General features: G+C 53.0%; 2 protein-coding genes across 5 annotated transcripts; both read left to right on the forward strand.

Annotated features, from left to right (window-relative positions):
• Window positions 1-1,845: 1,845 nt before the first annotated feature.
• Window positions 1,846-10,758, forward strand: cnbp (CCHC-type zinc finger nucleic acid binding protein). Of its 4 annotated transcripts, none has more exons than XM_031899988.1 (5): window positions 1,846-2,078; window positions 7,234-7,374; window positions 7,500-7,592; window positions 9,213-9,411; window positions 9,834-10,758. In XM_031899988.1, the coding sequence occupies exons 2-5, from the start codon at window positions 7,251-7,253 to the stop codon at window positions 9,949-9,951; spliced, it is 534 nt and encodes a 177-aa protein (XP_031755848.1). In that variant the 5' UTR covers window positions 1,846-2,078; window positions 7,234-7,250; the 3' UTR covers window positions 9,952-10,758. The 4 variants fall into 4 exon arrangements, with proteins under 4 accessions (XP_031755848.1, XP_031755850.1, XP_031755849.1 ...); XM_031899990.1 differs by having other exon boundaries at window positions 9,213-9,397; XM_031899989.1 differs by having other exon boundaries at window positions 1,855-2,078; window positions 7,530-7,592.
• Window positions 10,759-19,016: 8,258 nt separating this feature from the next.
• Window positions 19,017-21,838, forward strand: LOC116410287. Its single transcript, XM_031900493.1, has 2 exons — window positions 19,017-19,550; window positions 20,941-21,838. Exons 1-2 carry the CDS (start codon window positions 19,119-19,121, stop codon window positions 21,226-21,228), a joined length of 720 nt encoding a protein of 239 aa, XP_031756353.1. The 5' UTR covers window positions 19,017-19,118; the 3' UTR covers window positions 21,229-21,838.
• Window positions 21,839-25,020: the final 3,182 nt, after the last annotated feature.

The following is a 25,020-nucleotide window of genomic DNA, read 5'->3' on the forward strand; positions in this document are numbered from 1 at the left end:
CCCCTCACACCCAACTTCCCCCCCACCCTCACCATACCTACCCCCTCACCACCCAACTTCCCCCCCCACCTCACCTACCTACCCCCTCACACCCAACTTCCCCCCTCACCTACTCCCCTCACACCCAACTTCCCCCACCTCACCTAACCACCCCTCACACCCAACTTCCCCCCCCCTCACCTACCTACCCCCTCACACCCAACTCCCCCCCCTCAACCTACCTACCCGCTCACACCCAACTTCCCCCCCCCCTCACCTACCTACCCCCTCACACCCAACTTCCCCCCCCCCACCCTCACCTACCTACCCCCTCACACCAACTTCCCCCCCCCTCACCTACCTACCCCCTCACACCCAACTTCCCCCCCCCTCACCTACCTACCCGCCTCACACCCAACTTCCCCCCCCTCACACCCAACTTCCTCCCCACCCCTCACACCCCAACTTTCCCCCCCCCCTCACCTACCTACCCGCTCACACCCAACTTCCCCCCCCTCACACCCAACTTCCCCCCCCCCCTCACCTACCTACCCCCTCACACCCAACTTCCCCCCCCACCCTCACCTACCTACCCCCTCACACCCAACTTCCCACCCTCACCTACCTACCCCCTCACACCCAACTTCCCCCCCCACCCTCACCTACCTACCCCCTCACACCCAACTTCCCCCCCCACCCTCACCTACCTACCCCCTCACACCCAACTTCCCCCCCACCCTCACCTACCTACCCCTCACACCCAACTTCCCCCCCACCCTCACCTACCTACCCCTCACACCCAACTTCCCACCCTCACCTACCTACCCCTCACACCCAACTTCCCCCCCCACCCTCACCTACCTACCCCCTTCACACCCAACTTCCCCCCCCACCCTCACCTACCTACCCCCCTCACACCCAACTTCCCCCCCACCCTCACCTACCTACCCCTCACACCCAACTTCCCACCCTCACCTACCTACCCCCTCACACCCAACTTCCCCCCCCCCCCCTCACCCTACCTACCCCTCACACCCAACTCCCCCCCTCACCTACCTACCCGCTCACACCCAACTTCCCCCCCCTCACCTACCTTACCCCCTCACACCCAACTTCCCCCCCCCACCCTCACCTACCTACCCCTCACACCAACTTCCCCCCCCCCTCACCTACCTACCCCCTCACACCCAACTTTCCCCCCCCTCACCTACCTACCCGCTCACACCAACTTCCCCCCCTCACACCCAACTTCCCCCCCCACCCCTCACCTACCTACCCCCTCACACCCAACTTCCCCCCCTCACACCCAACTTCCCCCCCCCTCACCTACCTACCCCCTCACCACCCAACTTCCCCCCCCCACCCTCACCTACCTACCCCCTCACACCCAACTTCCCCCCCCCACCCTCACCTACCTACCCCCTCACACCCAACTTCCCCCCCCCCTCACCTACCTACCCCCTCACACCCAACTTCCCCCCACCCTCACCTACCTACCCCCTCACACCCAACTTCCCCCCCCCTCACCTACCTACCCCCTCACACCCAACTTCCCCCCCCCCCTCACCTACCTACCCCCTCACACCCAACTTCCCCCCCCTCACACCCAACTTCCCCCCCCCCTCACCCAACTTCCCCATAGAGTATAATGTAACGGCTGTACGTACAGCAATAAGCTGCCTATCGGGCAGTGCTCTGTATATTCACCCCTAAAGAGCCCCCCCACACACAGCCGCCTCCTCACAAGCAACTCGGGGAACAAACACGGAACGCCTCAATCCAAACCTCCCAGCTTCCGTTACTTCCGGCATAACAGACGTCACGTTCGCGTTCCAGCCATCTTAGTCACGTGGTGCAGAGGCGTCAGCCACCGGAAGTGGCCCACCCCTCTGCCTCGTTTTCGCAAAGTATGCGAGTGATTGACAGGTGCAGTGTAACCTAGCTGCAGCGCGCCTTCCTATTGGCTGGCCGTGAGGCGGGACGCTGGGTCACCGAGCTGATTGGATGACCCGTAGAGTCGCCGTGCGCAGCCAGTTGGGGATTTCGAGGCCGTGTGCAAACCGCGTGTGGCGCAGCGCAGAGAAACGACAGTCGGGACGGTGAGACTCGGAGCTGGGGCTGTGGGGGCGGATCGTATGGGTCGGGGGCGCAAGGGAAGGGATAGCGGGCACCAAGTGTGTTCCCGATCCGCCCGTCCGGCCCGACTGCTCCTTCCCCGGCCTGTGGGGCCTGGCACACGTGGGGGGCGCGGCCGGACTGGGGAGTCGGGACCGTGTGGGGCCCTTATACAGCCTTATTGGCGGCAGGTCCCAGCATGCAGCGCGGCCCCTTGGGGTGCGGTATCCCGGAGCCGTTAGGCCTTGGGGGGGGGGGGGGGTTGTGCTGTGGGGAAAGTCCGGCTCTTATGGGCTGAACTGCCGGCTGGGCCCCCGCCTTATTGTAGCGCCCGATTGGATCACTCCTTATAGGGACTGGGCCCCCAATTACTTACAGCCCTACGGGCCCTATAGTGTATTATATATATCTATCTTCTTATATACCCCCCCTGTATCCTATAGTACTGAGTATATACCCCTACAGCCCCCCTGTATCCTATAGTACAGAGTATATACCCCTACAGCCCCCCTGTATCCTATAGTACAGAGTATATACCCCTACAGCCCCCCTGTATCCTATAGTACAGAGTATATACCCCTACAGCCCCCCTGTATCCTATAGTACAGAGTATATACCCCTACAGCCCCCCTGTATCCTATAGTACTGAGTATATACCCTACAGCCCCCTGTTCCTATAGTACAGAGTATATACCCCTACAGCCCCCCTGTATCCTATAGTACAGAGTATATACCCCTACAGCCCCCCTGTATCCTATAGTACAGAGTATATACCCCTACAGCCCCCCTGTATCCTATAGTACAGAGTATATACCCCTACAGCCCCCCCTGTATCCTATAGTACAGAGTATATACCCCTACAGCCCCCCTGTATCCTATAGTACAGAGTATATACCCCTACAGCCCCCCTGTATCCTATAGTACTGAGTATATACCCCTACAGCCCCCCTGTATCCTATAGTACGAGTATATTACCCCTACAGCCCCCTGTATCCTATAGTACAGAGTATATACCCCTACAGGCCCCCCCTGTATCCTATAGTACAGAGTATATACCCCTACAGCCCCCCTGTATCCTATAGTACAGAGTATATACCCCTACAGCCCCCCTGTATCCTATAGTACAGAGTATATACCCCTACAGCCCCCCTGTATCCTATAGTACAGAGTATATACCCCTACAGCCCCCCTGTATCCTATAGTTACAGAGTATATACCCCTACAGCCCCCCTGTATCCTATAGTACAGAGTATATACCCCTACAGCCCCCCTGTATCCTATAGTACAGAGTATATACCCCTACAGCCCCCCTGTATCCTATAGTACAGAGTATATACCCCTACAGCCCCCCTGTATCCTATAGTACAGAGTATATACCCCTACAGCCCCCCTGTATCCTATAGTACAGAGTATATACCCCTACAGCCCCCCTGTATCTATAGTACAGAGTATATACCCCTACAGCCCCCCTGTATCCTATAGTACAGAGTATATACCCCTACAGCCCCCCTGTATCCTATAGTACCAGAGTATATACCCCTACAGCCCCCCTGTATCCTATAGTACAGAGTATATACCCCTACAGCCCCCCTGTATCCTATAGTACAGAGTATATACCCCTACAGCCCCCCTGTATCCTATAGTACAGAGTATATACCCCTACAGCCCCCCTGTATCCTATAGTACAGAGTATATACCCCTACAGCCCCCCTGTATCCTATAGTACAGAGTATATACCCCTACAGCCCCCCTGTATCCTATAGTACAGAGTATATACCCCTACAGCCCCCCTGTATCCTATAGTACAGAGTATATACCCCTACAGCCCCCCTGTATCCTATAGTACAAGTATATACCCTACAGCCCCCCTGTATCCTATAGTACAGAGTATATACCCCTACAGCCCCCCTGTATCCTATAGTACAGAGTATATACCCCTACAGCCCCCCTGTATCCTATAGTACTGAGTATATACCCCTACAGCCCCCCTGTATCCTATAGTACTGAGTATATACCCCTACAGCCCCCCTGTATCCTATAGTACTGAGTATATCCCCTACAGCCCCCCTGTATCCTATAGTACAGAGTATATACCCCTACAGCCCCCCTGTATCCTATAGTACAGAGTATATACCCCTACAGCCCCCCTGTATCCTATAGTACAGAGTATATACCCCTACAGCCCCCCTGTATCCTATAGTACAGAGTATATACCCCTACAGCCCCCCTGTATCCTATAGTACCAGAGTATATACCCCTACAGCCCCCCTGTATCCTATAGTACAGAGTATATACCCCTACAGCCCCCCTGTATCCTATTAGTACAGAGTATATACCCCTACAGCCCCCCTGTATCCTATAGTACAGAGTATATACCCTACAGCCCCCCTGTATCCTATAGTACAGAGTATATACCCCTACAGCCCCCCTGTATCCTATAGTACAGAGTATATACCCCTACAGCCCCCCTGTATCCTATAGTACAGAGTATATACCCCTACAGCCCCCCTGTATCCTATAGTACAGAGTATATACCCCTACAGCCCCCCTGTATCCTATAGTACAGAGTATATACCCCTACAGCCCCCCTGTATCCTATAGTACAGAGTATATACCCCTACAGCCCCCTGTATCCTATAGTACAGAGTATATACCCCTACAGCCCCCCTGTATCCTATAGTACAGAGTATATACCCCTACAGCCCCCCTGTATCCTATAGTACAGAGTATATACCCCTACAGCCCCCCTGTATCCTATAGTACAGAGTATATACCCCTACAGCTGCTCCGTATAGATTTTGTACCCCCTCTTGAATATTATAAGGATGTTATGTCACTGAAGGGTTCCATGAACATATGAAGGCAGCGAAGACCAAGTGCTTTAGGGCGACTTCAAATACCCTTATATTTTACATCATTTATTATAATACAGATGTTTAGTCGTGTAACAGGGATGACATCACTAAGCACCAATTATAACCGATGACATCACTATTATATATAATATATATTTCCTAGTGTATAGTACAGCGTTATCTGGGCCAGGGGTCCCCCTGTGTATAGCGCCAGTGACTCCCTGTATAGGGGAGGGGTTAATGTCGTGGCCAATGATCTGTCCCCTCCTGCTCTGATCTATTCATGGCCGGGGCTACATTACTGGCCTATTAATAACCTCCCGGGGCCCAGCTATGAGGGGGGGGCGCTGCCTGTAAGCTTTGTGTCTCATTACCCAGCACCAATATTCTTCGTTCCCTGTTTTATGTGATTTAGTCCCAGTCCCATATGGATCCATGAGTGGCACTTCTGTGTAAGAGCTGAGCCCATTGTAAGTTACCTTCTGTGCTCCTTATTTCAGCTTGATTGGCTGCTCCCGTGGCCACACAGCACCTTAATCACATGGCTCAGTAGTTGGCTTTAGGTTTGGGGGTCTGGCCAAAGCCCCATTAGGATGAATGGATGCCTATTGGGCCCTGGCTGCACAAAGGATGCGGGCACATAATCAGCCTGTAAGAGACGGGCACCACCCAAGCACTGGGCTATATTTATACCTGGGTGGCACCGCCCAGGAGCTGCTGTATTTCCAGTTTTCTGCTTTAGTTAATAAGCTTATGGGCAGCGCTTCATGCCAGGCTGCTTAGGGGTGGGAGGGTTGTGTACAGCAGCAACACTGGGGGGCAGCTGGGGGCACATCTGCATTCCCATGGGGGGGCAGCTAGGGGGCGCATCTACATTCCCATGGGGGGCAGCTAGGGGGCGCATCTGCATTCCCATAGGGGGGCAGCTAGGGGGCGCATCTGCATTCCCATGGGGGGGCAGCTAGGGGGCGCATCTACATTCCCATGGGGGGCAGCTAGGGGGCGCATCTACATTCCCATGGGGGGGCAGCTAGGGGGCGCATCTGCATTCCCATGGGGGGGCAGCTAGGGGGCGCATCTGCATTCCCATGGGGGGCAGCTAGGGGGCGCATCTGCATTCCCATGGGGGGCAGCTAGGGGGCGCATCTGCATTCCCATGGGGGGGCAGCTAGGGGGCGCATCTGCATTCCCATGGGGGGCAGCTAGGGGGCGCATCTGCATTCCCATGAGGGGCAGCTAGTAGGCGCATCTGCATTCCCATGGGGGGCAGCTAGGGGGGCGCATCTGCATTCCCATGGGGGGCAGCTAGGGGGCGCATCTGCATTCCCATGGGGGGCAGCTAGGGGGCGCATCTGCATTCCCATGGGGGGGCAGCTAGGGGGCGCATCTGCATTCCCATGGGGGGCAGCTAGGGGGCGCATCTGCATTCCCATGGGGGGCAGCTAGGGGGCGCATCTGCATTCCCATGGGGGGGCAGCTAGGGGGCGCATCTGCATTCCCATGGGGGGCAGCTAGGGGGCGCATCTGCATTCCCATGAGGGGCAGCTAGTAGGCGCATCTGCATTCCCATGGGGGGCAGCTAGGGGGCGCATCTGCATTCCCATGGGGGGCAGCTAGGGGGCGCATCTGCATTCCCATGGGGGGCAGCTAGGGGGCGCATCTGCATTCCCATGGGGGCAGCTAGGGGGCGCATCTGCATTCCCATGGGGGGCAGCTAGGGGGCGCATCTGCATTCCCGTGGGGGGCAGCTAGGGGGGCGCATCTGCATTCCCGTGGGGGGCAGCTAGGGGGCGCATCTGCATTCCCATGGGGGGGCAGCTAGGGGGCGCATCTGCATTCCCATGGGGGGCAGCTAGGGGGCGCATCTGCATTCCCGTGGGGGCAGCTAGGGGCGCATCTGCATTCCCATGGGGGGCAGCTAGGGGGCGCATCTGCATTCCCATGGGGGGCAGCTAGGGGGCGCATCTGCATTCCCATGGGGGGCAGCTAGGGGGCGCATCTGCATTCCCATGGGGGCAGCTAGGGGGCGCATCTGCATTCCCATGGGGGGCAGCTAGGGGGCGCATCTGCATTCCCATGGGGGGCAGCTAGGGGTACATGGGGGGCACAGCCTTGTGATGTTGGCCATAGGGATAGGTATCCCTAAGCTTAACAAATGCCAAAGGGGAACCCAAGTGGCTTCTCTACCCCCTGGCACTTGTGGCGCTGATAATCCTGCTGATGCCTACGCGGGGGTTACGGGTTCTCTAATGGCTCCAGGCTCATTGCAGTCTCTTTCTTTCAGAAAACATCTCTGAAGCCATGAGCAGCAACGAGTGCTTCAAATGTGGCCGCACTGGTCACTGGGCAAGGGAGTGCCCTACCGGAGGTGGGCGTGGCCGCGGCGGGAGAGGCAGAGGCCGCGGGGGATTCAGCTCCTCCAGAGGTAAGAGCCGCGCGTGGTTACTCAGCAGCCGCAGACGCACCGTGCATCACCTGACCGACTCATTAACACTCCCTTTTTTTTTTTTTTTTTTCTTTTTTTGTTCCTTTTTCCCCCCTACAAATTAGGTTTCCAATTCATTTCTTCATCTCTTCCAGACATCTGCTACCGCTGTGGGGAGTCTGGCCACCTTGCTAAGGATTGTGATCTGCAGGAGGATGGTGAGTGTCAGCTCTGAGGCTCAGTACCTGCTGGGGATAGACATCTGGGCTACTGGCAAGGGACACAGAGCCGCGGGGAGGGAGCTTAGGGAATGTGAATTAGGCCCATTTTGTTTTAAGGGAAATTATTCTCTTCTCCGACATAAATTAGGGTGAAGACACATGGGGCTACTAAGTAGCGGCTACTAAATGCCAAAAAATCCCCTGCCATAGACTGAGAATTAAGTCTACTAAAACACACAGGCATTATCAGTAAATGATCAACATTGTCTGTTTTAGTAGCCGCGACAAGTAGCTGCTACTAGTAGCTCTGTGTGTCTTTCAAGTTAATGGTGAAGATGCACAGAGCTATTAGTAGCAGCTACTTGTCGTGGCTACTAAAACAGACAATGTTGATCATTGATAACTGTCTGTGTGTTTAGCAGGGCCAATTCTCAGTATTGTCTATGGCAGGGGATTTTCTGGACTTTAGTAGCCGTGACAAATAGCTGCTACTAAGTAGCTCCGTGTGTCTTCACTCTAATACAAGTGCCATAAAGTTTCTCTTCTCCTTCCAGACTTTTTAGTTTTTGACAATAAAGATAATTGCCCCATGTTTCCTATGGTAACGCAGTAGCCCACTCCGGCATTTCAAAGGCTGTAGGCAAACAAGAGTTTAAATTAAGCGTCGGTGACTGCTAATATCCTTATCATTTACAGTAGGGGGTACATTATCCCTTATAATACATGAGTGATACTCAGAGTTCCCTGTATAACTCAGCCTGCAGCCTTGTGCCTTTATATGGGCACAGAACCCCTCAGTGACTGCTAATATCCTTATCATTTACAGTAGGGGGTACATTATCCCTTATAATACATGAGTGATACTCAGAGTTCCCTGTATAACTCAGCCTGCAGCCTTGTGCCTTTATATGGGGGGCACAGAACCCCTCAGTGACTGCTAATATCCTTATCATTTACAGTAGGGGGTACATTATCCCTTATAATACATGAGTGATACTCAGAGTTCCCTGTATAACTCAGCCTGCAGCCTTGTGCCTTTATATGGGGGGCACAGAACCCCTCAGTGACTGCTAATATCCTTATCATTTACAGTAGGGGGTACATTATCCCTTATAATACATGAGTGATACTCAGAGTTCCCTGTATAACTCAGCCTGCAGCCTTGTGCCTTTATATGGGGGCACAGAACCCCTCAGTGACTGCTAATATCCTTATCATTTACAGTAGGGGGTACATTATCCCTTATAATACATGAGTGATACTCAGAGTTCCCTGTATAACTCAGCCTGCAGCCTTGTGCCTTTATATGGGGGGCACAGAACCCCTCAGTGACTGCTAATATCCTTATCATTTACAGTAGGGGTACATTATCCCTTATAATACATGAGTGATACTCAGAGTTCCCTGTATAACTCAGCCTGCAGCCTTGTGCCTTTATATGGGGGGCACAGAACCCCTCAGTGACTGCTAATATCCTTATCATTTACAGTAGGGGGTACATTATCCCTTATAATACATGAGTGATACTCAGAGTTCCCTGTATAACTCAGCCTGCAGCCTTGTGCCTTTATATGATCCCAGAGCCCCCCAGTGACATCTCCTATTTCCCCCCCCAAGCTTGCTATAACTGTGGCAGAGGTGGGCACATCGCCAAGGACTGCAAGGAGCCACGGAAAGAGCGGGAGCAGTGCTGCTACAACTGTGGCAAGCCGGGGCACCTTGCCCGTGATTGTGACCACGCCGATGAACAGAAGTGCTATTCTTGCGGAGAGTTTGGGCACATCCAGAAGGACTGCACCAAGGTGAAATGTTACAGGTGAGAGGGTGGGTTTAGTGTAGGGGGGGGCGCTACTGAGATTGGCTATTCCAGTAAAGCAGTGATCCCCAACCAGTGGCTCGGGGGCAACCTGTTGCTCCCCAACCCCTTGGGTGTTGCTCTCAGTGCCCCCAAACCAGGGAGTTATTATTGAATTCCTTACTTGCAAGTTTTGGGCAAGTTTTGATTGAATAAAAACAAGATTTCCTACCAAATAAAGCCCCCTGTAAGCTGATAGGGTGCATAGAGGCCCCTAATAGCCAATCACAGCCCTTATTTGGCTCCTCCATGAACTTTAATGCAAGTCTTTTTACATTTGACTGTAGCTCACTAGTAAGAAAGGTTGGGGACCCCTGTGGTAAAGCGTTAGTGAGCCCGCCCCCTTAGTGTAAGCCCCGCCTCATTATCCTTATCGTTCCCAGGTGTGGGGAGACCGGCCACGTGGCCATCAACTGCAGCAAAACGAGTGAAGTCAACTGTTACCGCTGCGGGGAGTCGGGGCACCTTGCGCGGGAATGCACGATCGAAGCCACGGCCTAAATATCCTTCGTCGCCCCTCCTTTTTCTGATTGATGGTTGTATTCTTTTCTCTGAGTCCTCTTCACTGGCCAAAGGTTGGCAGATAGAGCTATTCCCCGGCCGTGAGCTTTACTTGACGTGTAAAAGGAGGAAAGGGGTGGAAACACAAAATGACTTTCTGCATTTAAACTACAAAAAAAAAAATGTTTATGTTTAGTTTGGTAGAGGTGTTATGTATAATGCTTTGTTAAAGAACCCCCTTTCCGTGCCACTGGTGAATAGGGAATTCAATGGGAAGAGTCGGCCCCCGGGCAGGTATTCGGCAGCCCTCCTGCTCCTCGGGGGCGGGGAAAAGCTATTGGGAGTTTCTGCGCAACTTTGCGTTTGTGACAGTCTCATTGGCTGTTCATCCACACCTGTCTCGGGCCTGTCTACAGCGAGAGTCACGCGTCAGCCAGTGGCCCTGTCGCATCTGAACCCGCCCGAAGCCGACGCTTGGCCACCGCGTTGCTATTGGAGATGAGGCAAAAGCCAGGATGCGAATACGTTTATTTTTTATTTCGTTTTCTTGTTTCTTTACGGGGAGCGCTAACGGCGAGGAGGCGCCTGGCGGAGAGAAGCCAAACGTAGAAGCTGTTCGGGAGCTGCAGAGAAACGATGTTTTCACAGAATCAAGAGTTATTTTTGTATACGATATCACTTTAGGCAACTGTTTGAGTTTACTTTGCTTGGAATCAGTTTTTAAAGTCAGGAGGTAAAAAGAAACTTAAGTCCTAGAACATAGAAATGTAATTTTAAACTATCAATAAAGCTGGAGGAGGAAGGGGAGCGCGACTCGACTGGCTTTATTTGCCGTAACATCCGACTCTTGCCCTAGCAACCGGGCACTGGGGGTTTAATGCAAGGCTGAATAGACAGAGGATATGGGTTCAGTTACTAGAAACACTAAAATACTTGGGAACCTGCCTAGACTGGCGCAACCCTGACTGGGGCCTGTGCTTGGGTTTAGCCCAGGGTAGTAGGGGCAGGGCAGGACCCCCATATAAATGCTGATAGAGAGCTAAAGAGACACCTGCGGGGCCCAAGGCCAACACTGAGCTCCAGAGACAGTCAGGCCAATGGCCTCTGTTGGTTTCTCATGCCCAGTTCTGAGGCAGAATTGCCCACTGGACCACAACTTGCCCCTGGGTATTACAGCCTGTGCCCCACGAGTGTTGGGTTTGCAGATCTGCTAGGAGAGATGCCAAAGCGAGTGACAGCTGAGTGTGAGGGGTTACTGGCCAATCCAGAACGATGAGGTTTGTTGGGTGCTTAAAAGGAAAAAAAAGTGTGGGGGGTGTTTGTTGGTTTTTGTGGGTGAGTTGGGCTGGGAGGTTCCATAGTCCCCTGTCCATCTGTTATTTTTTGAGCTTTATGGGTAAATTATGATTTTCATGCACCAATTGGGTTACTCGGAGATAGGGGAGGGGCCTGCTGGTACCGGAACATTTCCTATTCTGGAGCCTTACAGCAGCTTTAAAGGCAAAGCACTGAAACTGGATCCCTAGTGCAGACTCAGACTTGTGTATTCACTGAGGGAGTGGTGCCTAACATTTTGCCCCCTCCCACAACCTGGGGTTTTCTTATGCTTTAACCCTGTGTGTTCCGCTTTGACCCTGGCCTGTAGGTACAGTATGGGGTAAGTGCACAGATCCTTTACATGTAGCGCAGTTGAGCTCAGACACACTCAGGCTTCCATGGATTCTCATTGTTCCCTCCCATACTGGGTTGGTTGCTGTGCTGAAGTGGGTCAGGTCCTGCTCATCCTGGGAGTGGTTCTGGTGCTTATATGATACTAGGGATCCTGCCCATACTGCATTGTCTCACTTAGGGCTCCACTAACACCCTGTACTGAGGATTTATTAATTCTATCCCATTGGGGTCACATCCTTGCAAACTGTGTATTTTTGAGGGTAAAGGTCATTCAAAACTCCCATGATGCTTCCAGTTTACCGAATCCCATCTCCCATTTGGTACCAACATGCCCAGTGCATATGTGTGTGGCACATAGGGGCCCCAAAATCATGATACTCCCATATAATTAGTCATATTGGCTTCTTCAAAATCAACATTCACTGCATTTATGTGGGGGGGAAGCCTCATGCTCATGGGAAGTGCCCCAGTATCCCCTGAATCCAAAATGGGTACAAGTCTGATTACTTCCGACTATCAAAGCTTTGCTAAAGTTGGCGATTTGGAATAAATTTGTAAAAATCACCCGAGAGCTTCTTTATCTCCCACAGGTCCCTATGCACCAAGATCTAACGAGTGAAAAAGGAATTCCCAGTGGCTACTGAGCAGGTTGGTGGGCAGTGTACATAGGGCTGCCCAAGTGTGTAACACAAACTGTTATCACACTTAATACTTTACCTGCTGCAGAATAAATCCACTGATGGCACTTTATGGGCACATTCTGACAAATCCAAAATGGGTAACCATGGGGCTGCTGTATATGTAGTTACACCACTGGGACTGGGTTTGTAACAGGAGGGCCGCTGCCAGTGATGGGGGTCCTGGTGTTACCCTCCCCCCCACAACAGGGATTGGGGGTGGGAGGAACAAGCCAACACCACGATCCAATCATGTCTGCTGTTTGAGGTCGGTCCTGCGATCATCACCAACCTGTGGCTCATTACCCAGGGGTCACTGGTGCTGAGAGGAACCTCTAACCATGCAAGAACCTACCTACTCATTGGGTCACTCTCGTTACTCTCTCTGCGGCCAAATAAACTTTGGGTAACACCTTTTTGTTCACATTAAACTGTTTGTGCAGTTCCTAATTACGCTACTACTTACCTTTGCCTGTCAGCAGGTACCAGCTATGTGCCTGGTGGGCAAAGGGTTAAATACACTGTGCTTAGGGCAGAATGACTTGGGCACCATGGTGGGGTGGGCAGAGAAGTGGCAAATGGGATGAAACTGTAATGTGTGTAGGGTCAGAAACTGAGGGAAACTGGGGATGAGTGATTTATTGGGGGTGGGGAGGAAAGGGGATCTCACCATCAGCATAGGAAGGGGTTCCTTACTGTAAGGGCAGTCAGGTTATGGGGTTCCCTACCAAGAGAGGGGGAATGAGTGATACAGTGGGGGGGGGGGGGGGGGGGGGGAAGGGGATCTCACCATCAGCATAGGAAGGGGTTCCTTACTGTAAGGGCAGTCAGGTTATGGGGTTCCCTACCCAGAGAGGGGGAATGAGTGATACATTGGGGGTGGGGAGGAAAGGAGATCTCACCATCAGCATAGGAAGGGGTTCCTTACTGTAAGGGCAGTCAGGTTATGGGATTCCCTACCAAGAGAGGGGGAATGAGTGATACATTGGGGGTGGGGAGGAAAGGGGATCTCACCATCAGCATAGGAAGGGGTTCCTTACTGTAAGGGCAGTCAGGTTATGGGGTTCCCTACCAAGAGAGGGGGAATGAGTGATACAGTGGGGGGGGGGAAGGGGATCTCACCATCAGCATAGGAAGGGGTTCCTTACTGTAAGGGCAGTCAGGTTATGGGATTCCCTACCAAGAGAGAGGGAATGAGTGATACATTGGAGGTGGGGAGAAAAGGAGATCTCACTATCAGCATAGGAAGGGGTTCCTTACTGTAAGGGCAGTCAGGGTATGGGGTTCCCTACCAAGAGAGGGGGAATGAGTGATACATTGGAGGTGGGGAGGAAAGGGGATCTCACCATCAGCATAGGAAGGGGTTCCTTACTGTAAGGGCAGTCAGGATATGGGATTCCCTACCAAGAGAGGGGGAATGAGTGATACATTGGGGGTGGGGAGGAAAGGGGATCTCACCATCAGCATAGGAAGGGTTCCTTACTGTAAGGGCAGTCAGGTTATGGGATTCCCTACCAAGAGAGAGGGAATGAGTGATACATTGGGGGTGGGGAGAAAAGGAGATCTCACTATCAGCATAGGAAGGGGTTCCTTACTGTAAGGGCAGTCAGGGTATGGGGTTCCCTACCAAGAGAGGGGGAATGAGTGATACATTGGAGGTGGGGAGGAAAGGGGATCTCACCATCAGCATAGGAAGGGGTTCCTTACTGTAAGGGCAGTCAGGATATGGGATTCCCTACCAAGAGAGGGGGAATGAGTGATACATTGGGGGTGGGGAGGAAAGGGGATCTCACCATCAGCATAGGAAGGGGTTCCTTACTGTAAGGGCAGTCAGGTTATGGGATTCCCTACCAAGAGAGAGGGAATGAGTGATACATTGGGGGTGGGGAGAAAAGGAGATCTCACTATCAGCATAGGAAGGGGTTCCTTACTGTAAGGGCAGTCAGGGTATGGGGTTCCCTACCAAGAGAGGGGGAATGAGTGATACATTGGAGGTGGGGAGGAAAGGGGATCTCACCATCAGCATAGGAAGGGGTTCCTTACTGTAAGGGCAGTCAGGATATGGGATTCCCTACCAAGAGAGGGGGAATGAGTGATACATTGGGGGTGGGGAGGAAAGGGGATCTCACCATCAGCATAGGAAGGGGTTCCTTACTGTAAGGGCAGTCAGGTTATGGGGTTCCCTACCAAGAGAGGGGGAATGAGTGATACATTGGGGGTGGGGAGGAAAGGGGATCTCACCATCAGCATAGGAAGGGGTTCCTTACTGTAAGGGCAGTCAGGTTATGGGATTCCCTACCAAGAGAGGGGGAATGAGTGATACATTGGGGGTGGGGAAGAAAGGGGATCTCACCATCAGCATAGGAAGGGGTTCCTTACTGTAAGGGCAGTCAGGTTATGGGGTTCCCTACCAGAGTGAATGTGGCCCAGTAAGAAACTACAGGGGCCCCTGGCTCCCCCCCTGGGTACAGACTGTACATGGCACGCAGTGGGCACAAACGTTTCTGGTACCCGGCATTGAGGGAAATCTTATGGGAACCAATGAGAGTGTAGGGGGCAGGACCCCATAGCTAGTGAGTGCACCCCCTTTGCTAGAACCCCCAGATGGTGCACCTTTAGTCTCTAATACTCCCCCTGACTCCCCCCACATAACGACCTGGAGTATTAGGGCCGACGTGGCCCAACCAACGACAGCCCCCCAGATGCCATAGAGCCAGAAGCAGCAGCCGAGGCAGGAGGCAGGCAGGGGGGTTATTGTGCTAACTGCCCACCTGTGCCCCCTCCCTCCCTACCTGTGCCCCCTCCCTCCCTACCTGAGCCCCCTCCCTACCTGTGCCCCCTCCCTACCTGTGCCCCCTCCCTCCCTCCCTACCTGAGCCCCCTCCCTCCCTACCTGAGCCCCCTCCCTCCCTACCTGAGCCCCCTCCTCCCTCCCTACCTGAGCCCCCTCCCTCCCTACCTGAGCCCCCTCCCTCCCTCCCTACCTGAGCCCCCTCCCTCCCTCAGCCCCTCCCTCCCTACCTGTGCCCCCTCCCTACCTGAGCCCCCTCCCTACCTGTGCCCCCTCCCTCCCTACCTGTGCCCCCTCCCTACATGAGCTCCCTCCCTACCTGAGCCCCCTCCCTACCTGTGCCCCCTCCCTCCCTACCTGTGCCCCCTCCCTACATGAGCTCCCTCCCTACCTGAGCCCCCTCCCTACCTGTGCCCCCTCCCTACCTGTGCCCCTCCCTACCTGAGCCCCCTCCCTACCTGAGCCCCCTCCCTACCTGTGCCCCCTCCCTACCTGAGCCCCCTCCCTACCTGAGCCCCCTCTGACTGCAGCCTGGCAGCCTATACAGTCCCTGCGGGGGGGCCGCAGCTCATGTTTATTAGATGAGGGCAGGTGGGTATCGGGTGGCGGGGGGTAATGTGAGCCCCAGTCACGTGGGAGAGAAAGTCCCACCTGCCCCTGAGAGAGAGAGAGAGGGGGGGGGGGACAGGTGGGACATGGGCAGCGTCTGGCTCTCTGCTCCCAGCACCTCCGGGCCTCCCAGGTACGGCTTCTACTGGTATTATGGGCATCTGGGGCAGAACCGCCGGGGGGTCCTCCCTGGGACAAAGGGCAGCGAGTTGGTAGGGAATGGGGGGGTCAGGCCTGTAGGGACAGCTGGGGGGCTGCAGCTTGTAATCCCCTTATTTTCCAAATTCCACCCACAGGTGGGCCCCAAGCCTCCTGCATTGTGGGGCCGGGGGGCTTCTCTTGCCACTTCCAGCCTTTCCCTAATGTGGGAAGTGTTACTGGGGGTACAGTGAGAGTGTGGGGTGCAGGGTGTAAATAGGGGGGCTCCCTTAAAGGGGATATAAACCTAAATTTATAGTATTGCCTATTTACAGAGCATCCAATTCTGCACAACTGCCCAATATCCTGTCTGTCCCTTTCCCTTCCCTGCACTGCTGGTTCTGACTCCTGATACAACTCCCCAATATCAATTCATTTCTCATTCTCACTGGGTTTATAGTTATGTGTAACTGTCACTGTGTCTGTCCCTTTCCCTTCCCTGCACTGCTGGTTCTGACTCCTGATACAACTCCCCAATATCCATTCATTCCTCATTCTCACTGGGTTTATAGTTATGTGTAACTGTCACTGTGTCTGTCCCTTTCCCTTCCCTGCACTGCTGGTTCTGACTCCTGATACAACTCCCAATATCCATTCATTCCTCATTCTCACTGGGTTTATAGTTATGTGTAACTGTCCACTGTGTCTGTCCCTTTCCCTTCCCTGCACTGCTGGTTCTGACTCCTGATACAACTCCCCAATATCCATTCATTCCTCATTCTCACTGGGTTTATAGTTATGTGTAACTGTCACTGTGTCTGTCCCTTTCCCTTCCCTGCACTGCTGGTTCTGACTCCTGATACAACTCCCCAATATCCATTCATTCCTCATTCTCACTGGGTTTATAGTTATGTGTAACTGTCACTGTGTCTGTCCCTTTCCCTTCCCTGCACTGCTGGTTCTGACTCCTGATACAACTCCCCAATATCCATTCATTCCTCATTCTCACTGGGTTTATAGTTATGTGTAACTGTCACTGTGTCTGTCCCTTTCCCTTCCCTGCACTGCTGGTTCTGACTCCTGATACAACTCCCCAATATCCATTCATTCCTCATTCTCACTGGGTTTATAGTTATGTGTAACTGTCACTGTGTCTGTCCCTTTCCCTTCCCTGCACTGCTGGTTCCGACTCCTGATACAACCCCCCAATACCCATTCATCCCTCATTCTCACTGGGTTTATAGTTATGTGTAACTGTCACTGTGTCTGTCCCTTTCCCTTCCCTGCACTGCTGGTTCTGACTCCTGATACAACTCCCCAATATCCATTCATTCCTCATTCTCACTGGGTTTATAGTTATGTGTAACTGTCACTGTGTCTGTCCCTTTCCCTTCCCTGCACTGCTGGTTCTGACTCCTGATACAACTCCCCAATATCCATTCATTCCTCATTCTCACTGGGTTTATAGTTATGTGTAACTGTCACTGTGTCTGTCCCTTTCCCTTCCCTGCACTGCTGGTTCTGACTCCTGATACAACTCCCCAATATCCATTCATCCCTCATTCTCACTGGGTTTATAGTTATGTGTAACTGTCATTGTGTTTCAGTGGTACATTAGTCACAACCAGCAGTGCAGATTATAGAAAGGGGCAGACAAACTGCTGCAGTATTTGCCAGGGGTAGATAGTAACTTACCCCCTGCCCCAGTAGGGCGTGGCACATGTGCAGTTTGGTGCCCAAGGTACCCGGCCCCCAGCGGTGCCCCCGATACTGACCCTTACAGACTGTATGTAACTGAGGCCCCTATATTTGTGCTTTGCTGTTCCCAGATTGTGGCCCCTGGGCGGAACCAACAAGAGGAATAGGGGAATATCGGCGGCGCCGGATCTGTTAATAACCGCACGGATAAAGGCGACTTTTCACTTTTTGTCCTTATTTCCATCCGGCGGGGGCTCAGGTGACCCGGGGCCAATACGATGGGTTCCTCTGCAGAGGGGGGCACCTTTGGGGCAGATGTTTGTGCCCCCGATCTTGCTGCCAGGGATCAAATAAACATGGATTTAGGGTTGTGGGACAGGATTGGCTGGGAAATTCCCCCATCCGAAGCAGAGGATAAAGGGGTCGGGGATACAGGGGCAGGGGGTACAGTGGTAGTGGATACAGGGGTAGCAGACTTATGGGCAGAGGATACAGGGGCAGGGGGTACAGGGGTAGCAGACTTATGGGCAGAGGATACAGGGGCAGGGGGTACAGGGGTAACAGACTTATGGGCAGAGGATACAGGGGCAGGGGGTACAGGGGTAGCAGATTTAGGGACAGGTGATACAGGGGTCGGGGGATGCAAGGGCAGGGGGTACAGGGGCAGGGGGTACAGGGGCAGGGGGTACAGGGGTAGCAGATTTAGGGACAGGTGATACAGGGGTCGGGGATGCAAGGGCAGGGGGTACAGGGGCAGGGGGTACAGGGGCAGGGGGTACAGGGGCAGGGCATACAGGGGCAGGGGGCAAGGGGCAGGGGGTACAGAGGCAGAGGGTACAGGGCAGGGGACAGAGGCAGAGGGTACAGGGCAGGGGTACAGAGGCAGAGGGTACAGGGGCAGGGGGTACAGAGGCAGAGGGTACAGGGGCAGGGGGTACAGGGGCAGAGGGTACAGGGGCAGGGGATACAGGGGCAGAGGGTACAGGGGCAGGGGGTACAGGGGCAGAGTGTACAGGGGGTACAGGGGCAGGAGGTACAGGGGCAGAGGGTAGAGGGGGTACAGGGGCAGAGGGTACAGGGGCAGGAGGTACAGGGGCAGAGGGTAGAGGGGGTACAGGGGCAGAGGGTACAGGGGCAGGGGTACAGGGGCAGAGGGCACAGGGGCAGGGGTACAAGGGCAGAGTGTACAGGGGGTACAGGGGCGGGGGTACAGGGGCAAGGATACAGGGGCAGGGGATACAGGGGCAGAGTGTACAGGGGGTACAGGGGCAGAGGATACAGGGGCAGAGTGTACAGGGGGTACAGGGGCAGAGGGTACAGGGGCAGGGGGTACAGGGGCAGGGGGTACAGGGGCAGAGGGTACAGGGGCAGGGGGTACAGGGGCAGAGGATACAGGGGCAGGGGATACAGGGGCAGGGGGTACAGGGGCAGAGGGTACAGGGGCAGAGGGTACAGGGGCAGAGGGTACAGGGGCAGTTACATACCCATCAGGCTGGCACAGAGAGAGGGTTGGCAGGGTTGCTGTATCGGATATCGGTTCGGACTTTGGGCACCGCAATTGTGTTGATTTGCAGGAACCCAAAATGTGTAACGAGAAGACCGCGACCTACTGGACCGGGGGGGGGAGTGACTCCCACAATGAAGACGACGCTCCCCCCTCCCTGTGTCTGATGGGCGGACAGATGGACATGGCCTGTAACCTAGCAACCGACCCCCGACCCCTCACCAACGTCAGGGTTTATCTCCCCCTTCAAAAAACCTTGCGGAACCTTCGGCTGTTGGACCTTCGGCTCAAGTACAACTCCCAGCAGGTCCGACTCCCGGCGGGTCAGCAGGAGTCCAGTTCCAGCTCGGATGAGAGTGACCCCAAAGCCCCAGAACCCAGGGAGGAAGAGGAGGAAGATGAAGGGCAAGAGAAGGACAGGGCGTCCCTCATCCAACTGCTCACCCTGTGCCACTGCCAACTGCAACAATACGAGGAGCTGAAGCGACAGTCGCAGCGACAGTCACAGATGGTAGGATGGGGGTCAGACTGCATCACTGGGGGCGGGGTTACAGCACAGAGTAGGAGGGGCATTTGCCCAGGGTCCCTAACACAATTGTGGGGCATTATAGGGCAAACAACTTGTTTTGTGGGGCAGACTCCTCCCAACTGGCTTTAAGCCCCTCCCCTGCCCAGTAGTGGGGTAACTGGAAGCCCCACAGTACAATGATTTGTAATTGCATTTACATTGGGGGGGGTCATTTATCAATAGTGGGCAGTAACCTATAGCAACCAATCACATTGTTGAATTCATTGTTTTACCTCCAGCTGGCTGAAAAAAAAACAAATCACTGATTGGTTGCTATGGGTTACTGCCCTTGGGCAAATGTACCCAGTGTTGATAAATGTGTCCCATTGTGTTCCCTATGGGCCCGGGGGGTTCTGGGACTGATCCAGTTTCCTCTCCTGCTTATGGATTTGCTTAGAGAAAGTCAGGAGAGGGCAGCACCTCTGGGTGTTGTAGAACTACAGGTCCCAGCATTCTCTGACTGTCAGTTAATCAGTTTTTTGGGCTGAACATGTCCCGCCCACTTTGCCCACCTCAGCCAATGAGTTGTTTTGGTTCAGTTTGTGGGAGAAATAGAATCCAATACCCCAGGCAGCGCCCCCTAATGGAGAGTGTGGTTATGGCCCCGTAGTGAGGTCTCATACCCAGAATTCCCAATTTCCACAAAGGATTCCGTCACCGTCCTTATTTATTTAGTTTCACCTTTAAGTTAAGTTTCAGTTCAAAGCAATTTTCCAATTGGTCTTCATTATTTATCTGTTATAGAATTATTTCCCTTCTCCTTCTGCCTCTTTGCAGCTTTCAAATGGGGGTCACTGACCCCGGCAGCCAAACCCTATTGCTCTGTGAGGCTCCAGTTTTATTGTTATTGTTACTTTTTATTCCTTATCTTTCTATTCAGCCCCTCCCCTATTCATATTCCTGTCTCTCATTCAAACCACTCCCTGGTTGCTAAGGTAATCTGGACCCTAGCAACCAAATAGCTGCTGAAACTCCAAACTGCCGAGCTGCTGAACTGAAAATGAAATACCTAAAAACTACAAATAATAAAAAATGAAGACCAATTGCAAATTGTCATTGTCAATCAAACTAAAAGTTAACTCAAAGGTGAACTTCCCCTTTAAAACATTGTGACAAATTTCAGTTCCCCTCCAGGCTGGTTTCTGCCACATTGTTTCAGGAGTCGGAACCAGCAGTGCTGAGAATATAAACGCCAGTGCGGAATTACATTCACTTTCATTGGGCAATTAAGCAGTTTTTGGGTGCAGTTCCCCTTTAATATCTATTTCCAGCAGGAGGAGCAGATATTTTTGGGGGGCCCTGGGCTGAATATGTTTCTCTCTTGCCCCCCCAGCTGTGGGAGGCGCAGGAAACCATCGGGCACCTACGGGACAGCGTCGCCGCTCTGCACTGCGCAAACGCCCAGAAGGAGGAGGAGCTCTTTTTCCTGTGGGAGGAGCTAATCCAGTGCAAGCGGCTCTTACGGGAAAAGACGGAGCGGATCACGGACATGAGGGAAATGTTCAGGAACTTTGGGGAACATCTGGGAAAGAGGGGTTCAACCCCCCAATCTAATGAGCATTTGGGAGCAGAGAATCCAGTGACTGAGGATCCCAATTCCAAGATCTGTGTGATCCTGTGATTCTGCCCCTTCTCCATCCTCATTGGCCCAGGCCCCTACCCCCTGATCCATTTAGGTTGGACAGCGTAGCTCCTCCCCCTCAGTTCTACTGCCAAATATATCCACAAGTATCCAGCAGGGGGCGACCCCCTAAAGCTGCCACCTTAGCAGCCAATCGGCAACAGTAAATGAAAGAAGAGATATGATTGGTTGCTGTTGGTTACTGCTGCATTACCCCAGGCAGTGGGCAAATTCTCTATTGAGATGCCCCCAGGCAACTTATTTCCCACCTTGGCTATTGTAACCCCCCGCCCCCTTCTGTAGCACTTATACTGACCCCTCTGGGCTTCCTTACAATTCAGTCTCTTGACCCAAATTCCTTCCCAGTTTATCATGTCAGCACGGTGGCACCTGGGAATCCGGTACCAAACCCAATTAGCAATTGCTTGGTTCTGTAGGACTAAATGTATGGCTGCAATCAGACAATAATCTGACAGAACTGGTCTCCATTGGACTCTACCTCAAAACTGTCATTTACTCACTGCCGCCCAGTGCAGAGAATGTGACTGGTACCGGTACTGATTGAACTCCCAGAAGGCTCAGCGGTTCTTTATTTACTTACTAATAAACATGCCCCTGACCCCCCAGCTGCAATGTGTTTCTGCTCTCTGCGCCCCCTGCTGGCCAGTCGCGGCTGTAACAGGGCAATAAGGGAGCGGAATGGGTTTGGCACAAGATACAGACTGGGTTATGGCAATGCCCCGGCCCCTAACTAAGGGGGGCAGATTAGTCCCCTGAGTGACCCGGTATCAGTAGGTCTGTAACTAGAACCGGGCCCATTACATACAGAACATTATTATTCACTATCGGGTCCCTCAGTTTATCAGACAAATAACAGTTTAGAATTTCTGCTTTTTCCCTGTTCTCATCAACCCACTGACCCCTCCCCCAACTGACCCCCCCCCCCACTGACCCTTCCCCCAACTGACCCCTCCCCTGTGATAATAATGGCCCCGCCCCTTCTTGCTTCATTTTCTTACTATTTACATATTTAAAAAATAATTTTGGATTCTTTATACCCCCGGCTGCGCTTTCCCATCTCTATTTAACTGCCCGATAGCTTATTTGTATAACTCAGCCTGCAGCCTTGTGCCTTTATATGGGGGGCACAGAACCCCTCAGTGACTGCTAATATCCTTATCATTTACAGTAGGGGGTACATTATCCCTTATAATACATGAGTGATACTCAGAGTTCCCTGTATAACTCAGCCTGCAGCCTTGTGCCTTTATATGGGGGGCACAGAACCCCTCAGTGACTGCTAATATCCTTATCATTTACAGTAGGGGGTACATTATCCCTTATAATACATGAGTGATACTCAGAGTTCCCTGTATAACTCAGCCTGCAGCCTTGTGCCTTTATATGGGGGGCACAGAACCCCTCAGTGACTGCTAATATCCTTATCATTTACAGTAGGGGGTACAGTATCCCTTATAATACATGAGTGATACTCAGAGTTCCCTGTATAACTCAGCCTGCAGCCTTGTGCCTTTATATGGGGGGCACAGAACCCCTCAGTGACTGCTAATATCCTTATCATTTACAGTAGGGGGTACATTATCCCTTATAATACATGAGTGATACTCAGAGTTCCCTGTATAACTCAGCCTGCAGCCTTGTGCCTTTATATGGGGGGCACAGAACCCCTCAGTGACTGCTAATATCCTTATCATTTACAGTAGGGGGTACAGTTCCCTGTATAACTCTATGGGCACAGAGCCCCTCAGTGACTTTATGTAGAAGGGCAGTTGTTTCTGTATCGGGGGCCGCACGTCAGTCTCATTCCGTAGATTCCCATTGGTCAGATCCCCGGGGATCGGGGTCGTTACGGCCGGAGAGAAGGGAATTTAATCGCTGAGAGGAATCTTATTCCCTTGAGTCACATGAGTTTATTTGTGTTCCGTCTCTTTAAGCAATTATGTTGCTCATTGGTGGGATTGGGGGCTGATTGGATCCTGATTGGGGGGGCGGGGCCCATTTCCCCGGCCGAGGCCTAATCAGCGCCGACAGTGACATTTACACAAATAAATTGCATTTAGGGGCTGAGGATGATGATGATGATCCGCGAAGGCTCCAAGTTAAATAAATGTGAGCGCAGAACAAACCCGAATATCGGCAAATGTCAGGGATGTGCAATTAGGGGTTTGTTTATCCTAATTAGAGCTTTCAGCATCGTTAAGGCTGAACGTCAGATTGGATACGGGGGGGGGGGGCTGCTCGGCCCGGGGGGGGGGGGAATTAATGGAAATATTGAAATAAGTCATTAAAAAAGTGCAAACTGTCACTTAGTTACGGCAATTAATGGGGGTTCAACTCCCGGGACCCTCGCTGGGAAACGTGGTGCAGCGGCTCACACTCAAGTGGGGGCTCAGACTCGAGTGGGGGCTCAGACTCAAGTGGGGGCTCAGACTCAAGTGGGGGCTCAGACTCAAGTGGGGGCTCAGACTCGAGTGGGGGCTCAGACTCGAGTGGAATATGAAATGTAACAAATAGTCTTAAGTTTGCCCCTTGTCTAGTAACCCATAGCAACCAATAAGATGGCAGAATGACTAACAACTGGCCTGATTTGAGCAGCACAGTGGTCTTACTGGCATGTCTGGGGTTAATGGAGTGCTCGTTGGCTATTTTTGCAGTGATCTTATTGGCATGCCCAAGGTTAATTGGCTCATTGTCCGTTTCTGCAGTGATTTTACAAGTAACAATCACTTCCAAATGCAGCAAAAACCAGCGGGACCCACAGGGAATGTACATTTATATTTTTGTCATTTTTTTACTGTTAATTTCACTTTGTCTCTGCCCCGTGGGCCCCAAATTGGGTGAATTAGAGAATTTACACACGGGGGGGGGGGGGGGGGGGAGAGAAACATCACAGTAATTAAGGGGGGGATATTTAAATTAACTTAAAGGGACATACTCATTAAAAGGAGAAAACAGAGCTCAGTCTGTCGGAGGGAAATTCCGCTGCCCCCGTTAGTTACTATGGAACCTACAAAGGGACATTTATCAAAGGGCAAATTCACTTTCCGTTAGCTGTTGATAAATCCCATAGAAACTGACAGAGAGGAGCAGTTTGTGGCTCTTCCCCCCCATTACAGGAAGGTTGTTGGCACTGAGGGGGGGGGGCAAATTGTATTGTAGTGTATTCATTAGGGCATATAACCCTTTCCTGGGCAGATTCCCCCCCGGGGCAGGGTATTAATGGCACCCAACCCACCCGGTGCCCGGCCTATCAGCCTTTGTATCTATGTGGCCCCGGGGCGGGGTATTAATGGCACCCAACCCACCCGGTGCCCGGCCTATCAGCCTTTGTGTCTATGTGGCCCCGGGGCGGGGTATTAATGGCACCCAACCCACCCGGTGCCCGGCCTATCAGCCTTTGTGTCTATGTGGCCCCGGGGCGGGGTATTAATGGCACCCAACCCACCCAGTGCCCGGCCTATCAATCTTTGTGTCTATGTGGCCCCGGGGCGGGGTATTAATGGCACCCAACCCACCCGGCCTATCAATCTTTGTGTCTATGTGGCCCCGGGGCGGGGTATTAATGGCACCCAACCCACCCGGTGCCCGGCCTATCAATCTTTGTGTCTATGTGGCCCCGGGGCGGGGTATTAATGGCACCCAACCCACCCGGCCTATCAATCTTTGTGTCTATGTGGCCCCGGGGCGGGGTATTAATGGCACCCAACCCACCCGGTGCCCGGCCTATCAATCTTTGTGTCTATGTGGCCCCGGGGCGGGGTATTAATGGCA

This window comes from Xenopus tropicalis, chromosome 4 (assembly GCF_000004195.4).
Source record: "Xenopus tropicalis strain Nigerian chromosome 4, UCB_Xtro_10.0, whole genome shotgun sequence".
NCBI lineage: Eukaryota > Metazoa > Chordata > Amphibia > Anura > Pipidae > Xenopus > Xenopus tropicalis.

What these genes read in the sequence shown, in the direction of transcription:
- cnbp (XM_031899988.1), top strand. Translation starts at nt 7,251, where the DNA reads ATGAGCAGCAACGAGTGCTTCAAATGTGGCCGCACTGGTCACTGGGCA. An exon ending in GGGATTCAGCTCCTCCAGAG is followed by an intron (nt 7,375 to 7,499) that starts GTAAGAGCCGCG and finishes CCTACAAATTAG; the next exon opens with GTTTCCAATTCATTTCTTCA. An exon ending in TTGTGATCTGCAGGAGGATG is followed by an intron (nt 7,593 to 9,212) that starts GTGAGTGTCAGC and finishes TCCCCCCCCAAG; the next exon opens with CTTGCTATAACTGTGGCAGA.
- LOC116410287 (XM_031900493.1), top strand. Translation starts at nt 19,119, where the DNA reads ATGTGTAACGAGAAGACCGCGACCTACTGGACCGGGGGGGGGAGTGAC. An exon ending in CGCAGCGACAGTCACAGATG is followed by an intron (nt 19,551 to 20,940) that starts GTAGGATGGGGG and finishes TTGCCCCCCCAG; the next exon opens with CTGTGGGAGGCGCAGGAAAC.